General features: G+C 50.1%; 1 protein-coding gene across 9 annotated transcripts in view; it reads right to left on the minus strand.

The window, feature by feature from the left end:
* IL34 (interleukin 34) overlaps positions 1-21,151 on the minus strand; it is a 70,276-nt gene that overhangs the window by 1,291 nt on the left and 47,834 nt on the right. For 6 of the 9 annotated variants that reach the window (XM_037815820.1, XM_037815822.1, XM_037815818.1 and 3 more), the window contains 4 exons: positions 8,203-8,599; positions 4,081-4,199; positions 3,266-3,343; positions 2,840-3,001 (listed from right to left, as the gene is read on the minus strand). In XM_037815820.1, coding sequence (XP_037671748.1) covers positions 2,840-3,001; positions 3,266-3,343; positions 4,081-4,199; positions 8,203-8,230 — 387 coding nt within the window. In that variant the 5' untranslated portion in view covers positions 8,231-8,599. Of the gene's footprint in view, positions 1-102; positions 372-2,839; positions 3,002-3,265; positions 3,344-4,080; positions 4,200-8,202; positions 8,600-8,776; positions 8,996-21,151 lie in introns of those variants that run through there. The other 3 variants (XM_037815823.1, XM_037815826.1, XM_037815825.1) reach the window with 3 other exon arrangements.

A 21,151-nucleotide genomic window follows, 5' to 3' on the forward strand; every position in this document is an offset into this window, starting at 1 on the left:
ACAAGAAGGATGTTGGGGGCATCCTCGGTGTTCTTGTTCAAGCACAGACACCAGCCACACGAGGAATGACCTGGAGGCCAACTGCCCTCGGGAAGCACAGACCTCTGTCACCTCCAAGGAACCGGAGAAACGGACTGCACAGGATTGGGTCAGGAGAACACCAAAGTGCAAGGCCACCTGGGCAGGGCCAGGTCTCCACCCAAGCTTGGCGGCTTTTCTCCACGATGCTTGACCAGAAGGAGCATGTGCTCCAGGCCCAACTGGTGTGGGGTGCACTGTGGGTGCCAAGGGCAGGGAACTCCCAGCAGCGGGTCCAGAGCCATTCTAGAAGGCCTCGTGGGCCTGGAGGGGTTTAAGCAGGGAGGACCACCCTGAAAGAGAGGGGGGAGAGCTCAGCCGACCCCCTCTCGGCACAGACCCCAACTGCCCAGTGAGATGTCCCCAAGCCCCACTGAGAGGCCTGCGCCCGCTGGGGCCACTATGCCATCGAGAAACCCTCAAAGGCCAGGGCAGTTGGCAGGAGACCCTATACCAAAAGCCTCTGGCAGAAAAACAGTTTGGCAGTTCCTCAAAAAGATCACCAAAGAATGACCATACGACCCGGCAATTCCACTCCTACGTAAACACCCTAAAGAACTGAAAGCAGGAATCAAACAGATACCTTCATAGCAGCACCCTTCACGACAGCCAGAAGGTGGAAGCAACCCGAGTGTCCCTCAACAGATGAATGGATAAACAAAATATGGTATCTCCATAAAATGGAATATTATCCAGCTAAAAAAAGGAATGAAGTTCTGATGACTGCTACAACATGGACGAACCTTGAACATATTATGCTGAGTGAAATAAGCCAGACACCAAAGGATAAACAGTGTATGGTTCCACGTATATGAAATATCTAGAATAAGCAAATTCATAGAGATGGAAAGTGGATTGGGGTACCAGGCCTGGGGGAGGGAGGAAGGGGGAGTTAATGTTTAATGAATGCAGAGTTCTATGAGGGGTGATGAAAAAGTTTTGGAAATAGTGGTGATGGTTGCACAACATTGTGAATGCAATTAATGCCACTGAATTGTACACTTAAAATGGTTAAATTAGCAAATTTTATGTTACATATATTTTACCGTGAAAAGAAAGGAGAGGGAAAAAAAAGCCTCTGGCAAACAGCTGCAGCAAGCAAGCAGGAGCCAGGGCCCGTTCCCGTCCAAGTCCTTCCCAGTCGGGAGCCCCTCCGCCAGCCCAGCCCCAGGGCCTTTTTTTTTTGCAGGAACTTTAATGGAAGCAAGAAAAAACTGTGATTCAAGGTACGAGAACAATGCAGAAGTTTCTGTTCCCAGCAGTTTTGCCTTGTACAGGTAGATAGGGATGTGGAGTAAAGTTCTAAAGCCAGATGCAATTTCAGCCTCTTTCCGACCCTCTCACTTTGCAAGCCGTGAGTGTGAAGCCCAGAGGTTAAATGACTTGTTCAAGGTCACAACGGATGCAAAGCTGCAGCTAGAATCTGATGGTCAACTCCTAGGCCAGCTCTCTCAACTATATCATACTACCATTGAGAGATTTAAAACAGAAAGAAAAGTCCAAATAAATCAATTTCAAAAACAAGGTATAAAGTATGTTATAAAGATTTAAAAAAAAAAAAAAAAGCCAGGCATATTCAGAGCAGGTCACAGACTACTAACAATGGTAGAAAGAAAAGAGATTTAAAAGCTGGGAAATCTGAATAACCAAAAATATCCCCATGTGGAGTATTTTTAAAAAGAGAACTCCAGGGTGGCCACAAGTACGGGGCCAGGTTGGTGGGCCAAGGCCCTCGCCATCCCCCTCCTCACCCCCCAACACAGCTCCTGAGATCCCCGTGGAGCCAGAAACCTCCTAGATGGACAACCAAGGACGCACAATGGCCTCAAGTGTCCTCCCCAGCAGCCCCATCCCCAACCTCTCCCCTGGGGACAGAAGACACACCAAGGAAGTCGTGGGGGTCTGTCGCCCTCTGCCAGGAACTGAGAGCCTCCCCACCGCTCTGTCCCGGGAAAGTTCTAGCAGCTGCACAAACAGTTGCTTGCCCTGAGCCCTGGCAGTTGGTGTTTGACGTTCCAGAGCCGAGGGCTGGGCCCCGTCAGCAGGCAAGGCAGGTGCGCCTAGGAAGGGGAGGCAGGTGGGTGAGCCCAGGCAGGTGTGCATGAGGGTCCTGAGGGTGCAGCCGGGACTGGGGGAGCAGGGAGAAATGGGGCTGTGGGGAGGGGTCCCACGGCACCTGCCCAGCCTGTGTGGCCAGGCGCTAATACCCCATCATATGGGTAATGACTTGGGCTTTTTAGGCCTCAGCTCTACCCTCTGAGCTGGTAAGTATCAGGACCCCCATTTCTTTTTCACTTAACTAAAGCCTGTAGTTTGCATTAGGGTTCACTCTTTGTGTTGCACAGTTCTGCAGGTTTCAACAAATGCATCGTGTCATGGATCCACTGCCACGTCATACAGACTCTTTTCAGTGTCCTAAAGCCCCACCCCTGGGGGGTGGCTCCACCTATTCATCCCCACCCAACCCCCAAAAGAACCTCATTTTTCAGATGCAGAAACAAAGTCAGAGAGGTTCGAGGGCTTGCCCAGGATCCTAGAGCAAGAGAGAGCGGGGTTTCTCCAGCCCCCCGAGGCCCCCCGCCAGCCCCCCACCCGGTCACCGCTGGCCTCCTCTTCCTTCCAGAGGCTCCCTTTCCCATTTCTCCCACACCCTTCAGGACGGTTCACCTCCTCCTCGCCACCCCTTGGCCACACCTCTCAGGGACAGAGAGACATACACGCTCACACACACACCCTGCCGCCCACCCTGCTGTGAGCTCACCATGAGGCTGCGCTGGACATCCAGCAGCAGCGTCTGTACGTCCTCCAGGTACTGCCAGGACGGGTGGCCCTCGAGCAGCACGTCCTGCACCGACTCCGTGGCACTGAGGCTCACCCAGACCCACAGGTACCGCAGCTCCTGCTCGCTCACCTGGGCCTGCTGCTGCGGGGACAGGAAGAAGCCTCGAAACTCCCCAGACCCGGCCCCTGGCTCCCCACCCACCCACTCTGACCCCCCACTCCCACCCAGGGGCTTGCCCCTGCCAGGGGAGCAGACCACAGGGTGTGCAGCCGCACCGGAATGGCCTGTCCATCCTGGATGGCAGGGACCTCAGGCCAGGGCTGCAGGAGCAAGGACAGGCCCCTGGCGAAGAGCCACAGGACGTCCCAGGAGGCAGGTCCCCCAGCCCAGGAGGGGGATTCTCACCAGCCTGGTGATGTTGGCGATTCTAAGCACCGCCTCGTAAGGCACACCGACTCTGTAGTTGATGGGGAAGTAGTGTTTCTGGGGATCAAGGACAGAATGTGAGGTAAGAGGTGGAAATGGCTGACACAGGCTCCCCTGGCCTCCCGGATGAATCTCCACGTGGAAGGAGAGGACCTGGGACTACCCGTTTGGTAGCAGTGGCGACCCTTTATGGAGATTATCTACTCTGCTCCCAGTTGGGGTAGCCAGATCTCTTTCCTCCGGGACACAGGGAAGGCTGAACCAAATGCTCAGTTCCTGTTAAGATGGAAGAAGTTTCCACCAAGTGGTAAGAATAGACTACTTCAACAAGACATATTCTTTTGGGGGAAATGAAAAATGTTCTAATATGAGATTTTAGTGGTGGCTGCAGAACTCTGAATAAAAACCACTGAACTGTACACTTTAAATGGGTGAATGGCACGATATGTGAATTATATCTCAATAAAGCTATTAAAAAATAAAAGGACTGTGGGCTTCTGCACCCTCGAAAAAGAGGTGAACATTCCAAGTTCTAGTTCCTGTTAATAAAATGTGCCTCACGTGTCCAAATGTTTCCTGGAGTCCACTCCTGAGTCAGAGTGAGGCCGGTAAGTAGGAGATCTGCAGACGTGGGAGGTGGCAGGAGAAGGGCCAGTGTAATGGAGAAAAGCAGAGGCAGCGCCGGGTACCCTCGGGGCTAGCGCAGGCCAAGCAGGGCCCTGAAAGTTCCGGACCTTTCGCCCGGGGAGACAGGGGCTTGGGGACAGGGGCCCGGCCGGCGCCCAGGGGGTTACCAGGTACTGGAGCCGGTTCCTGTACTGCAGCTTGTCCCGCAGAAAGCCCGTGACGACACACTCCTCCCCCGGGGTCCAGCCCTCGTTCCCCAGGGCTACGCCGAGGAGAATCCCGAGATCTGGGGAACAAACCCGACGAGAGCGCGTGAGCGCCGCCCCCGCCGGCGCCTGCCTCCTCCGCGCCCCTTCCCAGTGCTCGCGAGAGGGCGCCGCGGGGTGTGGGGTCCGGACGAGCAAGGGCCGGCGAGCCTGGGCACCCGGGGAGGCCCACCCCCGCCCCCCGCGGGCAGAGACCCCCGGACTCCACCGCCGGCGTCGCCCTCCAGCCTCCTCCCGCTCCTCCAGGGCGCGCGCGCCCCGCATCTGGGGCCAACGGTGCAAACCCTGCGGCTGGGTTTTCCGTGGGGGGTTCAGGAGGCCCAGGCTCTAGTTCCGACCCTACAGATGACCCTTGTGAAACAAGCCCGTTTCCTCCCTGCTCTTTCTGACCCTGGCCGCCCTCTCGGTGAACGCATTCGGACTGCTGAGCGGCGCTCCCGCAGGCTGCAGAAACGTTGTCGCCTCCACCGCCAGGGGTCACCGTGGCCTCACAAACAGCCCGGGGACTGCCAGTGACTCCGGGTAGCCGAAAAGGCTCACAAAAGTGAAGATTTTGCAACAAAAACGACCAAGGGTGAAGTCAACAAGGGCAGAAAGAACAAAATATAAGTGGTCAAGAGAAGTATCCAAAAAAATCAGCCTCAGGAAAAAGATAAAGGAATTCAAATTCAAACAGGACGTCATTTTCCTCCCATCCAAACGTAAAGTTTTTTTGTTTTGTTTGATTTGATTTTAATAATACTCGATGGCCAGCCAACCTGCCCTCATCCTGGAAAGCAATTTGGCAAATCTTGTTATTATGGACTTAGTAATGTCCACAATAGTGTCCTTTGGCACACTAAATTCACTTTTAGGAACAAAGCCTAATGGGGAATAGAGAGATTTGTAGACAAAGACATACATTGCAGAATTATTTTGTAATAGCAAAAATCTGTGTGTAACCTAGATGTTCAATAATCATGAATGTAGCCAATAAAAATCACATTGTCAAAGAATGCTTTTGATATGCTTATGTGATTAGAAAGAATTTATGTGTTTAGTGAAGTTTTTTAAAATCGTGATTATGATTCAACACTGTATCTGCATGCATTGCCTGACTTGAATTTTGTTAAACAGATGCACACATGCATAGAAAATAGGATGGAAAGAAATGCACCAAATCTCTATGGGAGATTTTTATGTTCTTTGTATTTTGCAGAACACTATGTTCTACAATCCATATCTATTACTGTTAAAGTCAAAAGCAGTAATTCTTTTTTTTTTACAAAAAAAAGGAACATTGTGAATATACTAAATGCCACTGAATTGCACACTTTAAAAATTACCTTGGGGAGAAAAAAAAAGGACACTGGGATCTCCCAGGAGGAGCCAGGCAGGCTGAGTTACCTGCCCAGCCCCTGGTTATGAGTAGGAATGATTCCAGGCCTTTGCTCCTGCTGGACACACACACACAGACACACAGACACACAGACACACAGACACACAGACACACACACAGACACACACACACACACACACACACACACACACACCCGGGACCTGGCTGGCTTTTCTTTCTTGTCTCCAGGGCATACAACCCCTGGGCTTCCTGACTAGGTGGGTGCTTGGCTTCACCCCTGCCCTGGGCATTCTCTCCCGTGCAGACCACTGTCAAGGCCTCCCGAGACTCCTGCCCTCCCCGGGGTCTCCCCTGCCCAAGCCAGCCCACACCCATCCGTCTCCTGCACCAACTGTCCACTTCACTCATCTTGCCTTAATACGTGAGTACATGAGGCTGTCAATTCCTGCATGGTCCTGTTAACCAAGCCCTTCGCGAGTGAGCTCTGGGATTCCCTTCAAGCCCTGGAGAGGGGAGCGGGCATCCCGACCTCCTGGAGAGCTGGGCGGCCCACGGCGCGCTGGGCCCGATTCAGCGGTTCTGGGTGCGGCCCCAGGATGTGCCTTTCTAACAGGTCCCCAGGGATGCCGCCGCTGCTGGTCGGGGGGTCCCCACTTTGAGAACCATCGATCTGGGGCCACTGTGGCCACCTGGCATCCCACTGGTCCACAGAGATTTTACATAAAAATCCAAATTTCCTTTTTTTCTTAAAAAAAATCTGTGTCTCTGTCCGTGCTGGGTCTTCCTTCCTGTTTGGCAGCCACCTAACGGCCCGTAAAGCCCTCTCCAGTCCCCCCAGTGCCTGCCCCTGCTGGGCTTATCTGAGAACATGGTCCGCGGCCTGCAGGGCCTGGCAATGGCGGCCTCCTCGCCGGGGCCTGCGTCTGGGAGTGCCACGGTGCCCACAGGAGAAACCCGTGTCCGCAGATGACAGACCTTCCGCAGCCCTAGCACCACTTCTAACGCTAAGCTTCCATCTGCTGCCGCCCCCTGGAGAAACGGCTGATAAACAGGTGCCCAGGCAGGGCCACCCCGGCTGCAGCCCACCGCCCCTCCTCAATCCCAGACTCTGCACCCCAGGAGCCCCACGGCCAGGTGCACCCCCAACCCTGGCAGGAAGCTCACCTTGCCCCCTTCTCCTTTCAGAGGTGAAAGACTCAGGAGGCGGAAGAGAAAGCTGCAGAAAGGTCAGGGTTAGGAAGGAGCTCCCTTCCCGGCTCCCTGGCCTTGGGGGGGCTGGACCCCACCCTGTGATGACCCTTGTGCAGTGACAACCAAGGCTTGTCCACCTCCCTGGCCCCCAGCACCCCACCCTTGACCGGCGTTTCCTCCTTCCTTGCCCTGTGGCCATTCCTTACCCAGCCCCAAGGCTGCTTCCTGGAGCTTTCTCCCATCCACCCTCCCTTTCCATCCCCACCTGGAACTGACCCGCATTACCTCCTACCCAGCGTTACCTCCTACCCAGCATTTGCAATGGCAGCTCCTTCAAGCACCCCCAGACTGAGTTCTGCAAGCACAGGAGCACACCCCCAAACTCACGGGCCTACCAGGGCTCCTGCAACCCAGGGCATTAGGTACTTGCTCCTTGCCTCGCCTTCCAAGGCCTCGGCCATCTGGACACAAAGCCCACCCCAGCCCCCCACTGTGCTGTTCCCTCCATCCGGGACACCCCCTGTGTGCACCACCCCCGTAGGGGCCATTTCCCTGGCACCTCACCCTGTGGCCTCTCCTGGTCTCATGACCTCAGAGCCTCCAGAACTCTGGGTCTGGGGCCCTCCGGCTGCTCTGAATCCCTGACCCCTGGCCCATCCCAGCACAAGGGCCTGGACCCAGCCCCCTCTTCTCTGAGTCCCTCGCAGGACCAAACCCACCTCCTTGTGAACTGGGCAGGTAGTTCCCAAGCTTCTAACTCAGGGCCAGGCCTGGAAGACACAGAGGAACCAGACAAACAGGGTCCCTGTTGTCAAGGCGGTCACTTTGTGTGGGTACATGGGAGGCAGCAGGCAAATGTATGGAATCAGGTTAATTAAATTGAATCTTGGAGTCCAAAGGAATCTCGGTCTGGCCTCCCACCCACCAGGCTTGAGTGGCTCCACATCCCTTTTTTTATCCTCATTTCAATGCATTTTTCCCTTTGCTGACAACACATTGTTATCTTTCTGGTTTCAATTTTCTTCTATTATTGGTGCTGGAGGAAACAGGCTGTACTCCAGGCACCTGGCTGCACGTCTCCCCTGCGTTTCAGGGGCTCTGAAACTTTGGCAACCACCACTGGCCACACCCAGGGAGACTGGAAATCCTCTCTGCTCACCTCCGCCCCCGTGGTACTCCCCAGGGCCAGCAAATCTGAGAAAGTAAGATGCTGTCACCTACCCCACCCGTGCCTGCTCCCCGGCCCTGTCACCACCCCCTTTCCTGTGCCCACCCAGCCTAAGATGCACCTGCGCAATGTGCCATCTGGGGTCAGAGGAGGGAGAGTGCAGAGGGCAGAGGGCAGCAGGTGGGAGACCCCAAGGAGGGCTGCGGTGAATCTGGGAAGCATCTCAACTTCACAGCAAGAAAGCCTCGGTCGCCATGGTTACGGCAGAACCCGGCTGTGGGCCCAGGCCCCAGGGCAGGTCCCCACAGAGTCCCCCAGTACTCACAGTGCAGCCAGGCGTATCCCCGGGGCATGGTGGTGTGCGGGTCCCTCGGAGAGCACAGGCAGCCGTCCCCCAGCACGTCCACAGGGGCCCACGCGGGGCTACCTACATGGCCCCAGGTCAGCTCAGGTGGCCACAGGGTCGGAGGAGCCCGGCGGCCGGGCAGGGGGGCCAGGGCAGGTGCTTCTTGGGGCGACACCCGCCTTATCTGCCTGGCAGTGAGGAGGGCAGCCAGGGGGCGGCGGCTGCGAGTTCCATGGCAGCCCGGGGACCCGCTGGAGACAAGCGGCCTCGGGGGCTTCCTGCCCAAGGAGGAGGAGAGAGTCCCCTGCAGGCCGCTCGGAATCTGGGGCTGGGTTGCAATGTCTCCGTCTGCAGCTGCTCAGTGTGAAATCTGGCTCTGGGGAGAGAAAGGAGGAGAGCGAACGATTATGTAAGAGCAGAGCTGCCACTCAGCCATCGGCACTCAGGAACCTACGGTGCAGTGTGCCCTGCTGCCGGCCCCGGGACCCCCAGGGAAAGGCCAGAGGCCCACAGCCCACCCCACGGCCCAGCTACACAGGGGCACGAGGCGCACCCCCGAGAAACGACTTCAGGACATCACAACGGCCGCCTGGGCGCGCCCGGGCGCAGGAGTGAGGTACAGTGACCCAGCCAGCAGCCTCTGCCCCAACAAAAGCCGGATCAAGGAATAAACAGAGCCATGTGGGTTAAATCAAGGGAAGCTTCCAGAAGCAGGTGAGTGTACAGGTAAAGCACATGAGCAACTCGGGCTGCAGGAGAGATTACAAAGCGGAAATCGAACGTTCACCCCTCCGCCCACCTTCCGGCTTAGTTCCATCCTCATATTACCCCAAATCTGCTCTCCCACTTAATAGGGTTGCCAGATGAGATAGCAGACGCCCGGTTAAATTTGAATTGCAGATAAACAACGAATATTCTTTTAGTACAGCTATGTCAAATAATTTTTTAGTATAAATATGTCTCAAATATTGTATGGAACATATTTATACTAAAACACTATTCATTGTTTATCTGCAATTCAAGATTAACCAGCCATTCTGTAATTTTATTTGCTAAATCTGATAATCCTATAATAATAACAGGGTAGCTCTCTATGAGTGCTCACTTTGTGCTAGGCCCAGGCCTTTACATTCACTGAATCCTCACAACAGTATTATGGGACCATAAAATCTTATTTTGTCAATGAGGAAACCAAGGCCCAGAAAGGTTAAGACAGTTATCCAAGGTCACACAGCACCGAAGAAGTGTAGCAGGAATTCAAACCCAGCCTGCTGACAGTCACTGCCACAGCCAATGCCAACAAACGAGTGGGGGTCCCCACCATATAGATACTGGGCTCAGCGCTCAAACACGGTCCTATCTACCCCCATCGGGACTCTGAGAGACAGACTGCCGCCCATCGTGAAGACGAGAAAACCGAGGCTCAGAGAGGCTGCACCAGTTCTGCAATTCTGACTCAGGGCTGTTCCAGCCCCTCACCCTCTCCCTGTTTCCCCTTTGGTCAAGGGAAATAGCCCCAGGGGATGGCCTGAGGGGACAGTAGATATGATTTGGAGGTCTTCTCCATGGTGGTCTCCACGGCGTCCCCACAGAGTGCACTGGAAACGCTGGCCCTTACCTGTGGGGGTTCTCACGCAGGCAGGCAGGGCCTCACACAGAGAACTGGGCTGTGCTGGCCTTCACTGCTGTGGGAAACACCCCTGAGCGGGCCGCTCACCCAGGCCGGGAAGGAGGCTCCCAGCCCTGCGCCCCGGGCTCCTCCTCCCCCTCGGTCTGGCCCTGGCGATTTCTCTGCTGTTACCCACCACCGCAAACACTAACTCAACTGCAACATTCTCGTGTTGTCATTAGTTTTATTCTTTCAGGTTTACTGAGGTATAATTTACATACAATAAAAGTGACTGTTTTTCATCTACAGTTGTGTGAATTTTGACAAATGCCTGGAGTCGTGTAACAGACGCCATAATCAAGATATAAAACATTTTCATCCACCCCCAGGCCCTGGCAGCTTTGCTTGTCCAGAATGTCCTGTAAATGGAATCATAGTGGGTAGCCTTTTGGATCTGGGCTTCTTTCACTCAGCAAAACACATTTGAGATTCAGTCATATTGTCGTGTGGTCGTAGTTTTTTTCCTCTTTCTTGCTGAGTAGTATTCCACTGTGTGGGCGGTCCACTGTTTATCCGTTCACCAGCTGAAGGATATCTGGATTGTTTCCAGTTTTTGATGATTAAGAATAAAGCCACAACAAGCATCCAAGGATAGGTTTTTGTATGGATGGAAGTTTCCATCTCTCTGGGGCCCAGCTGTACCTTCCAGTCATGCTCTCGGCTCTGCTAGTGGTCCCCAGGGCGCCGGGTGGGCTGGGCAGGGTTTCCCGCTCCTCGGTTCTGTGTTCTGCACACAAGCATGGATGCCACAGCCCAGGCCTCCAGGGCCCCTCTCCACGCCCCACACGCCAGAATTGAGCTGACTTGCCCTTGTCCACATCCCACAAAACTCTCTCAGCAAGCACCACACCCGGAAATCCCCAGGGAGGCCCCCTACTCTGAGCCCCCCATACAGCCTGGACCACCAGGCTCCGAGGGAGGAGCCAAGAGAGTGAGAGATGGGGTGAAGGCCACCTCAGGCCACACCACCGAGTCCTGAACCCAGACACCATCGTCGTGCCACCTCTTGAACCCCAAAAGTGTGAAAGGCAAAGGACGGAAAGGGGGGGTTCCCTGAGCACCCCAGGAAAGAGGCCTAACCAGAGGTCTGTGATGTGCCCCGAGCAGAGCAGCCTTCCCCGCTCCTGGGAGGGCCCAGGGCACTGCTCCATCCTCCCTCCCCGCCCTCCTGCCCCCTCTCCCAGGAGGAGGAGGACAGACTAAGGGTTTGAGAATATGCCTCTCCCACCCCCCACCCTCACCCCGAGGCCACGGCAGTCATTAGGAAGCTCCTGCAGAGAAAAGTAGCGAAGGAAAGTGAATGTCAGTGTATTATTCCACAATGTCCAGTTGTGAGTTACATTTTCAAAGTCACAGCAAGTCACCAGTGAATGTCCATTCAAAGATCCCGGGGGAGGAGTCGGGAAGGGTGCAGGCATGCAGTGAGGGAAGGGGGTGGAAAGGAGCTAAATCTACTCTGGTGAGAAGTCAACAGGTAAGGCCTCAGATTATGAAGTAGCATTGTAAGTATGATATTTGGAAATATAAAATCTATAAATGGACTCATATAGTATTTTGACATTCTGCCCTGGGTTTCTTTCATTCAGAAAATGCTTTTAGGATTTGTCCAAGTTGTTGTGTGTGTCAGGAGTCTGCTCCTTTTTACTGATGAGGACTAATTGATTGTACCACAATTTATTTATCCACTCATTAGTTATTGGACGTGTGAGTTGCTTCCAGGTTTGTGCAGTTCTGAACAAAGTTGCTATATACATTTGCACACAGGTCTATGTGTGGACTCTTGGGTAATGAGGAGTGAGTTGCTGGGTCCCATGAGAGCTTTAGGTTTAACTATAAGAAATTGCCGCAGGACTGCACAGTGGTGGGCAGGCATGCCGGGGCCCCCGGGCTCATATTGCTGACCGGAGCACAATGGCCAGCAACTTCCCAAACAAGAACATGCGGTTTTCACTTCCATCAGTGGAAATGAAAAGTCATCTGCCCAAGTTTCAGATTCAATCTACCCAGTATCCAGTAGTGGATCATGGATCTGATGCTGTGCTGGTACGTGCTGGAGGGGCAGATCTGCATGTGCACTTGGCCTTTTCGGAGGCGGGATTTATGTAGCGTGTGTCCAAAGCTCTTTCCCACCAGGTCCCACGCCACTGCAGCCCAGGGAGGGTATAGTGCTGGGGAACGTGGAGGACAAGCAGAAGTGGCATTTCTAGGTCTCCATGAAGGGGTGGGTTGGCAGGGAGGTCAGGATGCAAACCCTTCACGTGGGAGAACAAGCACCTATTCCTGCGATTGAGTAGAGAACACTGGCATGCCATTTAGCAGAAACAAAGCCCGGAAGAGTTATCAGCGAACATCTGGTAGACAGAGCCTAAAGTCTGGGGAAGGAGGGCAGCCCCATCAGCACCATTGTGGGGCCCACCAGACTGGCCACACTTGTCACACACCTGTATGGAAGGTCTCTGAGACACCATACAGCTGTTTGACAGAGTATTTTGTCTTGGATCTTCTGAGGGAAAATGAGGAATAACGTGGCATTGTCTATTGCGCTGTGCATAGAAGATGGGTCCATACACTGCATAAGAGCAAAGAACACGTTGTAGCTCCTGGGAGCTGTGGGCATACCTACTTCAGCGCTACACCTGCCTGCTTCAGCATCAGCGACCGGACAGGTGACGAAGGCAGGACTTGCACGCCAGGACTTGGAGTTTGTTTGGTTCCACCCACAGGCATATATGGTGCGGTGGGATCTTATTTCAGAAGGATGCTCTGGAAGGGAGGCATTCTTTCAGTCAAGTGAAAGATCTATGGAAAGACATGCGCCCCTTGCAAAAGATCTGGCCTCCAGAGACGTTGTGTCTTGTTACCTGACTGTGGAAATCTGTGAAGGAAGAAGCTGTGGCCCCGAAAAGGATCACATCTATCTGCAGCTACACCATCTACCCCCTGGGCAGATCGCCACGTGCCTGCCTGGGGTTTCTGAAACAGCCGTGATCTTTGCTGGAGAGGACGTCACCCAAGAGCTGCTCCCTGGGTTTCCCACCCAGCACCACAACACGGGCGGCATTCCCACCAATGACACAGGACAGGTTCTGAGGCACGCGAATGGCCAAGAGCAAGTCATGCCAAGGCTGTATGCCTGTGGGGAGGCTGCCTGCACCTTGGGACACGGTGCCAACTCACTCCTGTGCTCCATCATCTTTGGCCATACATGGCCCTGAGTGTCGCAGAGTATTGCAGAGTCTTGCAGACCCCCAGATAAAGTTTCCTGATTAAGCCAAATGCTGCGAAGGAATCTGCCATGCACTTGACAAATTGAGATTTTCTAATGGAAGCCTAAGAACATCGGAACTACAACTCGGCATGCAGAAGTCACGTGAGACCTTGCCGTGGGGTTCCGCCTGGGAAGCCTGCGGTGAGAAGGCTGTGAGAAGATCAGTCAGCTCTACAGACACCAGAAGCACGTGAGAACATTTAGCAAGGAATGGTCTGGAGCACCAGAGGAGAGCCTGGAGCGCAGACCCTGACGCTGCACACGCTCCAGGCCATCCACAGGGCGGAGGCCCGGAAGACGCCGACCACGTCACGCCAGGGCAGGCTCGGAGGCATGGGTCACTGAGGATGATTAAGCCTGTGGAAGGGCCACCCAAGAAACCATTTAGGGACCACCGGAGAAAGCACCCCCCTTCTTATGTTGATATCACGACTGGAAAGGTCACTCTGGACCCCAGACCCCATGTATTAGTCAGGGTTCTCTAGGGAAACAGAATCAACAAGAGATATCTGCAAATATAAGATTTATAAAAGTGTCTCATGCAACTGTGGGCATACACGAGTCCAAATTCTGTAGGGCAGGTGGCGAACTGGCAACTCCAATGAAGATGTTCGATGAACTCCTCAGGAAACGCTTCACTGGCTAGCCAAAGAAGATGTAAGGTCCTCTCTCTCTCTCCATTATAAGTCTTCAACTGACTGGACTAAATCCAGCTGACTGAATTCTCTCATTGTGGAAGACATGCCCTTTGTTGATGTAATCAGTCACAGGTGCATTCAATTGACTGATGATTTAATAAACCAGCCTTCTGGCTTATTAACCAGCCACAAATGTCCCTGCAGTAATGGTTAGGCCAGTGCTTGCTTGACCAGACATCTAGGCACCATCTCCTGGCCAAGTTGACACATGAACCTAACCATCACACCCCATAACCGACAAACCGTTGAACAAGGCTGATTGTGCCCCAGTTCTACCTGCTACTCACTCCCCTCGGTGTGACCTCGTGTTTACAGAAACAGCTTTCATTGTTATGCACAGTAGCTCATGGCATGTGTTGGTACCGTAATTGCCTGTTTAAAGTTCAGTACTGTGGCAAATGAGGAGAACCGTTCAAATCGAGACTGCCTATCCAGAGCCCACAACTGGCCAGTGGTCCAGAGCCCAGGAAGAATTAAGCTTACCATTTGTCCCTTGCTTCATTCTTGTGAAAATGATAAAACTGGGCACAACTCTTAAATAAAACACATGAATGGGGGGGGAGGAAATTTCCAAACTGCTTTCCAAAGCAACTGTTTATTATTCTTTTTGATGTTCAAATCAGTTCATAATTGGGCCAGTGGGAGCGACTTCAAGAAAGCACCAGTCATGTTTAATAGCGTCGCTGCTTTCAGGCATGATGGAAGTTTCCAGACTCAGCTTGTGCATTTCCTGTCTCCGGCTCAAAGTCAGCTACTTTTCCAAGGAACCCTTTAGTGGGGAATGTTATTTAGATACCACAGCCCTCGTGACTATGGGCTGTCATCGGTTAGAGGCCTTTGCAGGTGGACAGGCCTAGGAAACGCTATTTTTTTAGAAAGAAAAAGAAATCATTAATTCATAGATAAGAATCAGAATTAGAGCTTTTACCTAACTTCTTAGCTTTACAGTTACATCTCTTTTTATCTTGTGCTGCAAATCTTGTTCCCAAATGACATTTAAGATAATATTTATTTGCTTTCTTCTTCTGTATATAATAGTTTCAAAAATAGTAACACCAATATTATAATTTAACAATAAGACAAGTTCGTGCAGTTTCAGATCTCTTTGGGGTTCTTAGGATATATTCCCACCAGGGATTTACAGTCCAAATACTATATGTTTCAATTTTTTTAACTTTTATTTTTATTATTTTGTTTGTTGTTTCTTCTTTTTAACATAATTTTGTGACTTAATTATATAAAACATTTACATCATCCCAAAGTAAAAAGTATAAAACAATGTTCAGAAAGGTCTAGCTTCCAGTCCCTGTCTTTCCCTACAGTCTGTCCTTCCTGGGATAGATAACCATTTTCATTAGCTGTTTATTTATCCTAGCATGGTTTATTTTTCAATAGAATATTAAATATTAGATTAAATTTTTTTTCATTTTCCTCTCTTGTTTACAATGGTAGCATACCACAATATTCTTTTGTATATTATTTTTTAATTAGAGAAATTACAGAACAATCATGCATAATATACAGAGTTTCCATACACCACTGTGCTGTTTTGAATGTATCATGCCCCCCAAAACACCATTATCTTTGATGTAATCTTGTGTGAGCAGATGTATCAGTGTTGATTAGATTGTAATTCTTTGAGAATTTCTGTGGAGATGCGCCCCACCCAACTGTGGGTGGTGAATCTGATTGGATAATTTCCATGGAGATGTTACCCCACCCATTCAGGGTGGGTGTAAATTAAATCACTGGAGCCATATAAATGAGCTGACAAACAGAAGGAACACAGTGCAGCTGTGAGTGACATTTTGAAGACCAACTGAAAGTGATGTTTTGAAGAGGAGCTACAGCCAAGAGGGACACTTTGAAGAATGCACAGAAGCTGAGAGAGGAGCTGCAGATGAGAGACAGTTTGAAGACAGCCTTTGAAAGCAGACTGTTACTGCAGAGAAGCTAAGAGAGGACAAGCACCCCAAGAGCAACTAAGAGTGGCATTTTTGAGGAACTGCAGCCTAGAGAGGACTGTCCTGGGAGAAAGCCATTTTGAAATCAGAACCTTGGAGCAGACGCCAGCCACGTGCCTTCCCAGTTAACAGAGGTTTACTGGACACCATTGGCCATCCTCCAGTGAAGGTACCCTTTGTTACTGGACACTTTATGGCCTTAAGACTGTAACTTTGTAACCAAATGAACCCCCTTTTATAAAAGCCAATCCATTTCTGGTGTTTCTCATTCTGGCAGCATTAGCAAACTGAACAACCACCTATGATTAACACCTTGCATTAGTGTGGTGCATTTGTTAACATTCATGAGAGAACATTTTTATAATTGTACTATTAACTATAGTCTATCATTTACAAAGGGTTTACTGTTTGCGTTCTTAGTCCTATTTAAAAAAAAAAATTTCATTCCAGTAACATATATGCAACCTAAAATTTCCCCTTAGAACCCACATTCAAATAAATAATTCAGTGCTGCTAACTAGATTCACCATGATGTGTGACCATCACCACCATCCATTACCGAAGCACTACAATCCACCCAAATAGAAACGCTGTACAATTTGAGCATCAATTCTCCATTCCCAACCCCCACCCCACCCCTGGCAACTTACACTCTAATTTCTGACTCTATGAATTCACCTATTCCAATCATCCCATATTGGTGAGATCATACAATATCTGTCCCCCCATGTCTGGCCTATCTCATGCAACCTGATGTCCTCAAGGTTCATCCGTGTTGTGTTGTCGCATGCATCAGAACCTCCCCCAGCCAAACAACACCCCATTGCATGTGCACACCATGCTTTATTCATCCACCCATGTGCTGATGGACACTTGGGTTACCTCCATCCTTTGGCAACTGTGACCATGCATATTACTTTTAAAAATTGTTTTATTTTTAAATAAAACACAGATACACACACAATACCACAAGATGAGTATAGAGCCTCATGAATTACTATAAGACAAACACACCCTGTAACAACCACCCAGGCCAAGAACTAGAGCCCTGATGGCCACCCTGAAAGCCCCTCCACATGTCCCACTCCAATCACAACTCCCCCAAAAAGTGGCCACCCACCTATGATGGCAATCACCTTGTTGCATTTCTTTATGGTTTATCACCCACATGTATATCCCTAGATATCATATTTTAGTGAGTTTTTTTTAGCTTTGTTCATTTAAAAAATGTGATCCATCTTTTAAATCTCCTTTAATCTGTGAGCTTCCCCCTGCATCCCATGCTTTCCCTTATAATTCATCTGTTGAACAACACGCTGTTTGATCTGCAGAGCATCCCACAGCCTAGACTTTACTGACCACATGCTCACTTTGTGGTTCAACGTCCTCTGTCCTGTCTTGTTCTGCACAAATTGGCAACTGGATCCTGAGGCTGGATCAGACGTAAGCTCAAACCCCTTTACACAACCATACATGGTACTCGGTTATTTCAACAGGAGGCACAATAATATCTGGTTTTCACTCTGTTTTTTTGATGTTAGCAGCCACTGGCGCTTAATGCCTAGACCCATTCATTCATACAAGGATTACTAAATGTGATTTTCTAACCCACCTAGTTCTCTGAGCAAACCTTTTCCCACGAGGCAAGCGGAAGTAGTAGATCAGCAGCTCTGCCGAGATGTCTGCTATGAATGAGATACTGTGTTTTCTTGCTACACCCGGCCTCTCTGAAACCAGAAAGTCTCTAGCTCCGTGGAATTTGTTTGTCAATTATCTGTTTCTCAAATGAGGACTGCCTGGGTTCCAGACAAGCACTGGCCTCTACCCAGGTGACCCAGACACTTGAATGATTTTATCAAGTAAGACCCTGTGCCCCACTCCTGGGGCCAAGGACCAAATACTTGGAGCAGGGAGTACTCTCCTGGCAGGTGCCGGGCGTAATTGGAGTTAATACGTCTGGGAAGTGAGGTACCTACACCGTACCCCCAGGACATCTGCCAAGGTGGAGTGTTGTCTTAGGTGAAACAAAACATGAAAACACGAATGCTGCCCTGGTGCTACAGGTAACGAAATCGCCAAATCACGGAGACGCCCTTGCTCAACACACTTCCCTCCCTTGAGCCAGGTGCCCAGCACACCACTGCTCAGCCATCTCCACATGCCCTGAGATACGGCTCCCTAATTCCACTCATCTTTTTTCATTAAGAAAGTTATTTGTAAAGAAAACTTGAGAACAATTTCATTCAGAGAAAAACAGTTTTCCCTGGCCAAAAACATTGTAGCAAGGAAAACAAACAACATAATTAAATTCCAGTGAGATAGCTTTGCCTGCCAAAGCCTCTGAGCCAGGGATCTGTGCTCTCTTTCTGGAAAAGGGAGATAGGCGAGGTTTCAAGGGGTGTTTAATATATATTAGCACCAGATTGAGTCTTTCTCCTAGAGCAGTAATTGTCATCCAGGGACAATTTTGTCCTCCAGGAGACATGTGGCAATGTCTGGGGATATTTTTGCTTGTCACGCCTGGGGTGGGAGGTGGGATGCCCACTAGCAGCTGGTGGGGAGAAGCCAGAGATGCCTCAACATCCCACCATCACAGGACCCGCCACAAAGAACTATCCCGCCCCAGTGGTGCTGCCGTTGAGATGCCCTTTCCTAGAGAAAAAAGACAGGCTGAAAAAGAATTGAAAAGTAACTTCCTCACTCTGGGATTCAATGTTATTTAATGCAGGATGCAGGTGTCACATAAAATTATCGAACGTTAAGCTGTTCTTTGGAATAAACGTCCATCTCAGAGGACTCCAGAGTTCATGGGCCCAGCAGCAGCATTGAAGCTACGCTGGACATGGTTCTTGCAGTCAACATTTATCAAGCACCTACTATATGCCAGGCACTCTGCTGGGGGCCAGTCAGACATGATTCCAGTAAGTGGTGCCAAGCCCAGTGGGGGAGGCTACGAGGTAACTAAGAGTAGGAAGGAGTATCATGGGAAAGCACGTGCAGCTACAGGGAGGATGAGAAAGTGCCTACTAGGGAATGGCAGGTGAGTAGGGGTTGGTGGCAGGAAAAGGTTCCCAGGGAAAGCAATCATTTCAGTTCTTAAATCTCCCAGGGAGCTCTCTCTGGTTGGAAGCAGGGCTAAAGCAAAAGCAACGTGCGGTTGCTGGCAGAACACATGTGTCCAAGCCCTTTTAATACTAATCTGCAGTATGGATAAGATCCGTGGGCATGCCTTAAAATAATTATTATTTTAAAAAGGAAAAAGGTTGTACACTTAGAATATCCATTGCATTGCTGTTTACTCTTGCAGAGGAAAAAATGGAAACACTTAAATGCCAAACCACAGAAAGGCGGTTTGCAAAATCTGAGAACTATCTGATTTGTATTGAGGGCTGACCCTTGCCAACTGCTTTACATACAGTGCAGCAAAGGGATTATACCTTTTTATCCTTGTAGCGACTGGGAGAATATTAATCCCCACTCTGCAGATGAGAAAAGAGAGGCTCAGAAAAAAGTGGGGAGGAGGTGAGTGGAGACAGGAGTCTTTTCAACCAGTGGTGCTGAAACTATTGGCTGTCCTTACATGCAAAACATGATCTGTGACACATACTTCACACTGTGTGCAAAAATTAACTTGAAATGGATCATTGACCTGATTGTAAAACCTAAAACTGTAGAACTTCTAGAAGCAAACCTAGGAGATAGTCTTTGGAACTTCAAGCAAAAGCATGCGCCATTGGGGAAAAAAAAAAAAAGGTGCAGAAGCGACAGAATCTAGTTGGAATAATGTTACTACTTTATTTTCAGAGTATTTTTTTTTAGGGTTATCTATTTATGGCAAATGATAGGGATCTTCCGATTATGGTAGTGAAAAAAGTTTCCTTTTTAAATAAATGTGTTCAAGTTTCTAAAACATGAATGACCCTAAAGCCACAAGGTGCAGGTAAGAAGCCAGCCTGCCTGGGTTCAAATTCTGGTTCCCCCACTTGGGACTTGGACAAGGCGAGAAGCTCCCCTTTCCTCAGCTGCCTCATCTGTAAAATGGGTCTGATGCTAAATCTCAACCTCAAAGGGAAATGGGAGGATTTCCCATTTCCTATATGTGGAGAGCGTAGAACATGAGCTGATACACAGCACGCACTATCTCAGTGTTTTCTGTTATTATTATTCTCTATTATTAATAATAGTCTAGGTGACTTTGGGACACTTAAGGGCTTTCTTTTATTTTTGTATCATTTCCTTTACTGTCCTTGCTTTTGTGCCATCAGGAGAACACTTGATTGTGAACTAAAAAAAGAAAGAAACCCCGTGTAGACCTTGTCACAGGGGACCCCACTCCAAGGAAGCCGGGGACGGCACTCTGACCTCTGACCTCCGACAAGCAAGGAGACTCAAGGTGGAAGAGCTGAGCGTGGAGGGCCCACACTGGTGCTGATCTTTGAAAAAAGGAAAAGTCAGTGGTCAGAGTGGCCCCAGCAGGTCTCTGTGCCCCAAAGCTTCCCGGGAGCAGCAGGTGAAAAACCCAACAAAACAAAAAAGGAGCGAGGTGGGGTCAGCGACAGGAGCCCTTGGTGGCACAGCTCTGTGGGTGCCGCCTCTCTGGCATCAAAGAGCCCCACCAAGAAAATAACCAGTGATTTCACAAGGATGTAGAGCAACTGTAATCCTCACACGTTCCTGGTGGTAGTGTAGATTAGTATAGTCAGCTTGGAAAACAGTTTGGCAATTCCTAATAAAGCTAAACAAACCCCTACGCAGTGACCAGCCAGTCCACTCCTACATATTTAACCTAGAAAAACAAAAAGTAAACATCCACGAAAAGAATGAACAAAAATGTGCATTGCTACTATATGCATATTATGAATAATAGGCAGTTCCAAAGACTGAAAACAATCCAAATGTCTATCAATAGGAGAATGGATATGCAAACTATGGTATAATCACATAGTAAAAGGGAACAAACTACTGAGCAGGTGAAAATGTGGATGAATCTCAAAAACATAATTTTGAGTAAAAGAGACCAGATGTGAAAGAGCACACCCTGTATAATTCCATTTATTTGAAGTTCATTTCTTTGCACAGGCAAAAAAATAAATAAAGTTATCAGCATTTCTGTCCATCTCTCACCTTTGCTGATCCCTTCCCATTCCTGACCACTGTTGTGATTTTCCAGAACAGTGTTGTCTAACATGGATGGGGCGGTACAGTTTACTGAAAAGGGGCAGGGGGAGTTTTCCGAGGTGACGGAAATGTTCTCTGCCTCGACTGCAGTGGTGGTTACTGGATATACACAATAGTCAAAACCCATCGTATTGAACACTTAAGACCTGTG

Source organism: Choloepus didactylus, chromosome 22, assembly GCF_015220235.1.
Source record: "Choloepus didactylus isolate mChoDid1 chromosome 22, mChoDid1.pri, whole genome shotgun sequence".
In the NCBI taxonomy this organism is placed as follows: Eukaryota; Metazoa; Chordata; class Mammalia; order Pilosa; family Megalonychidae; genus Choloepus; species Choloepus didactylus.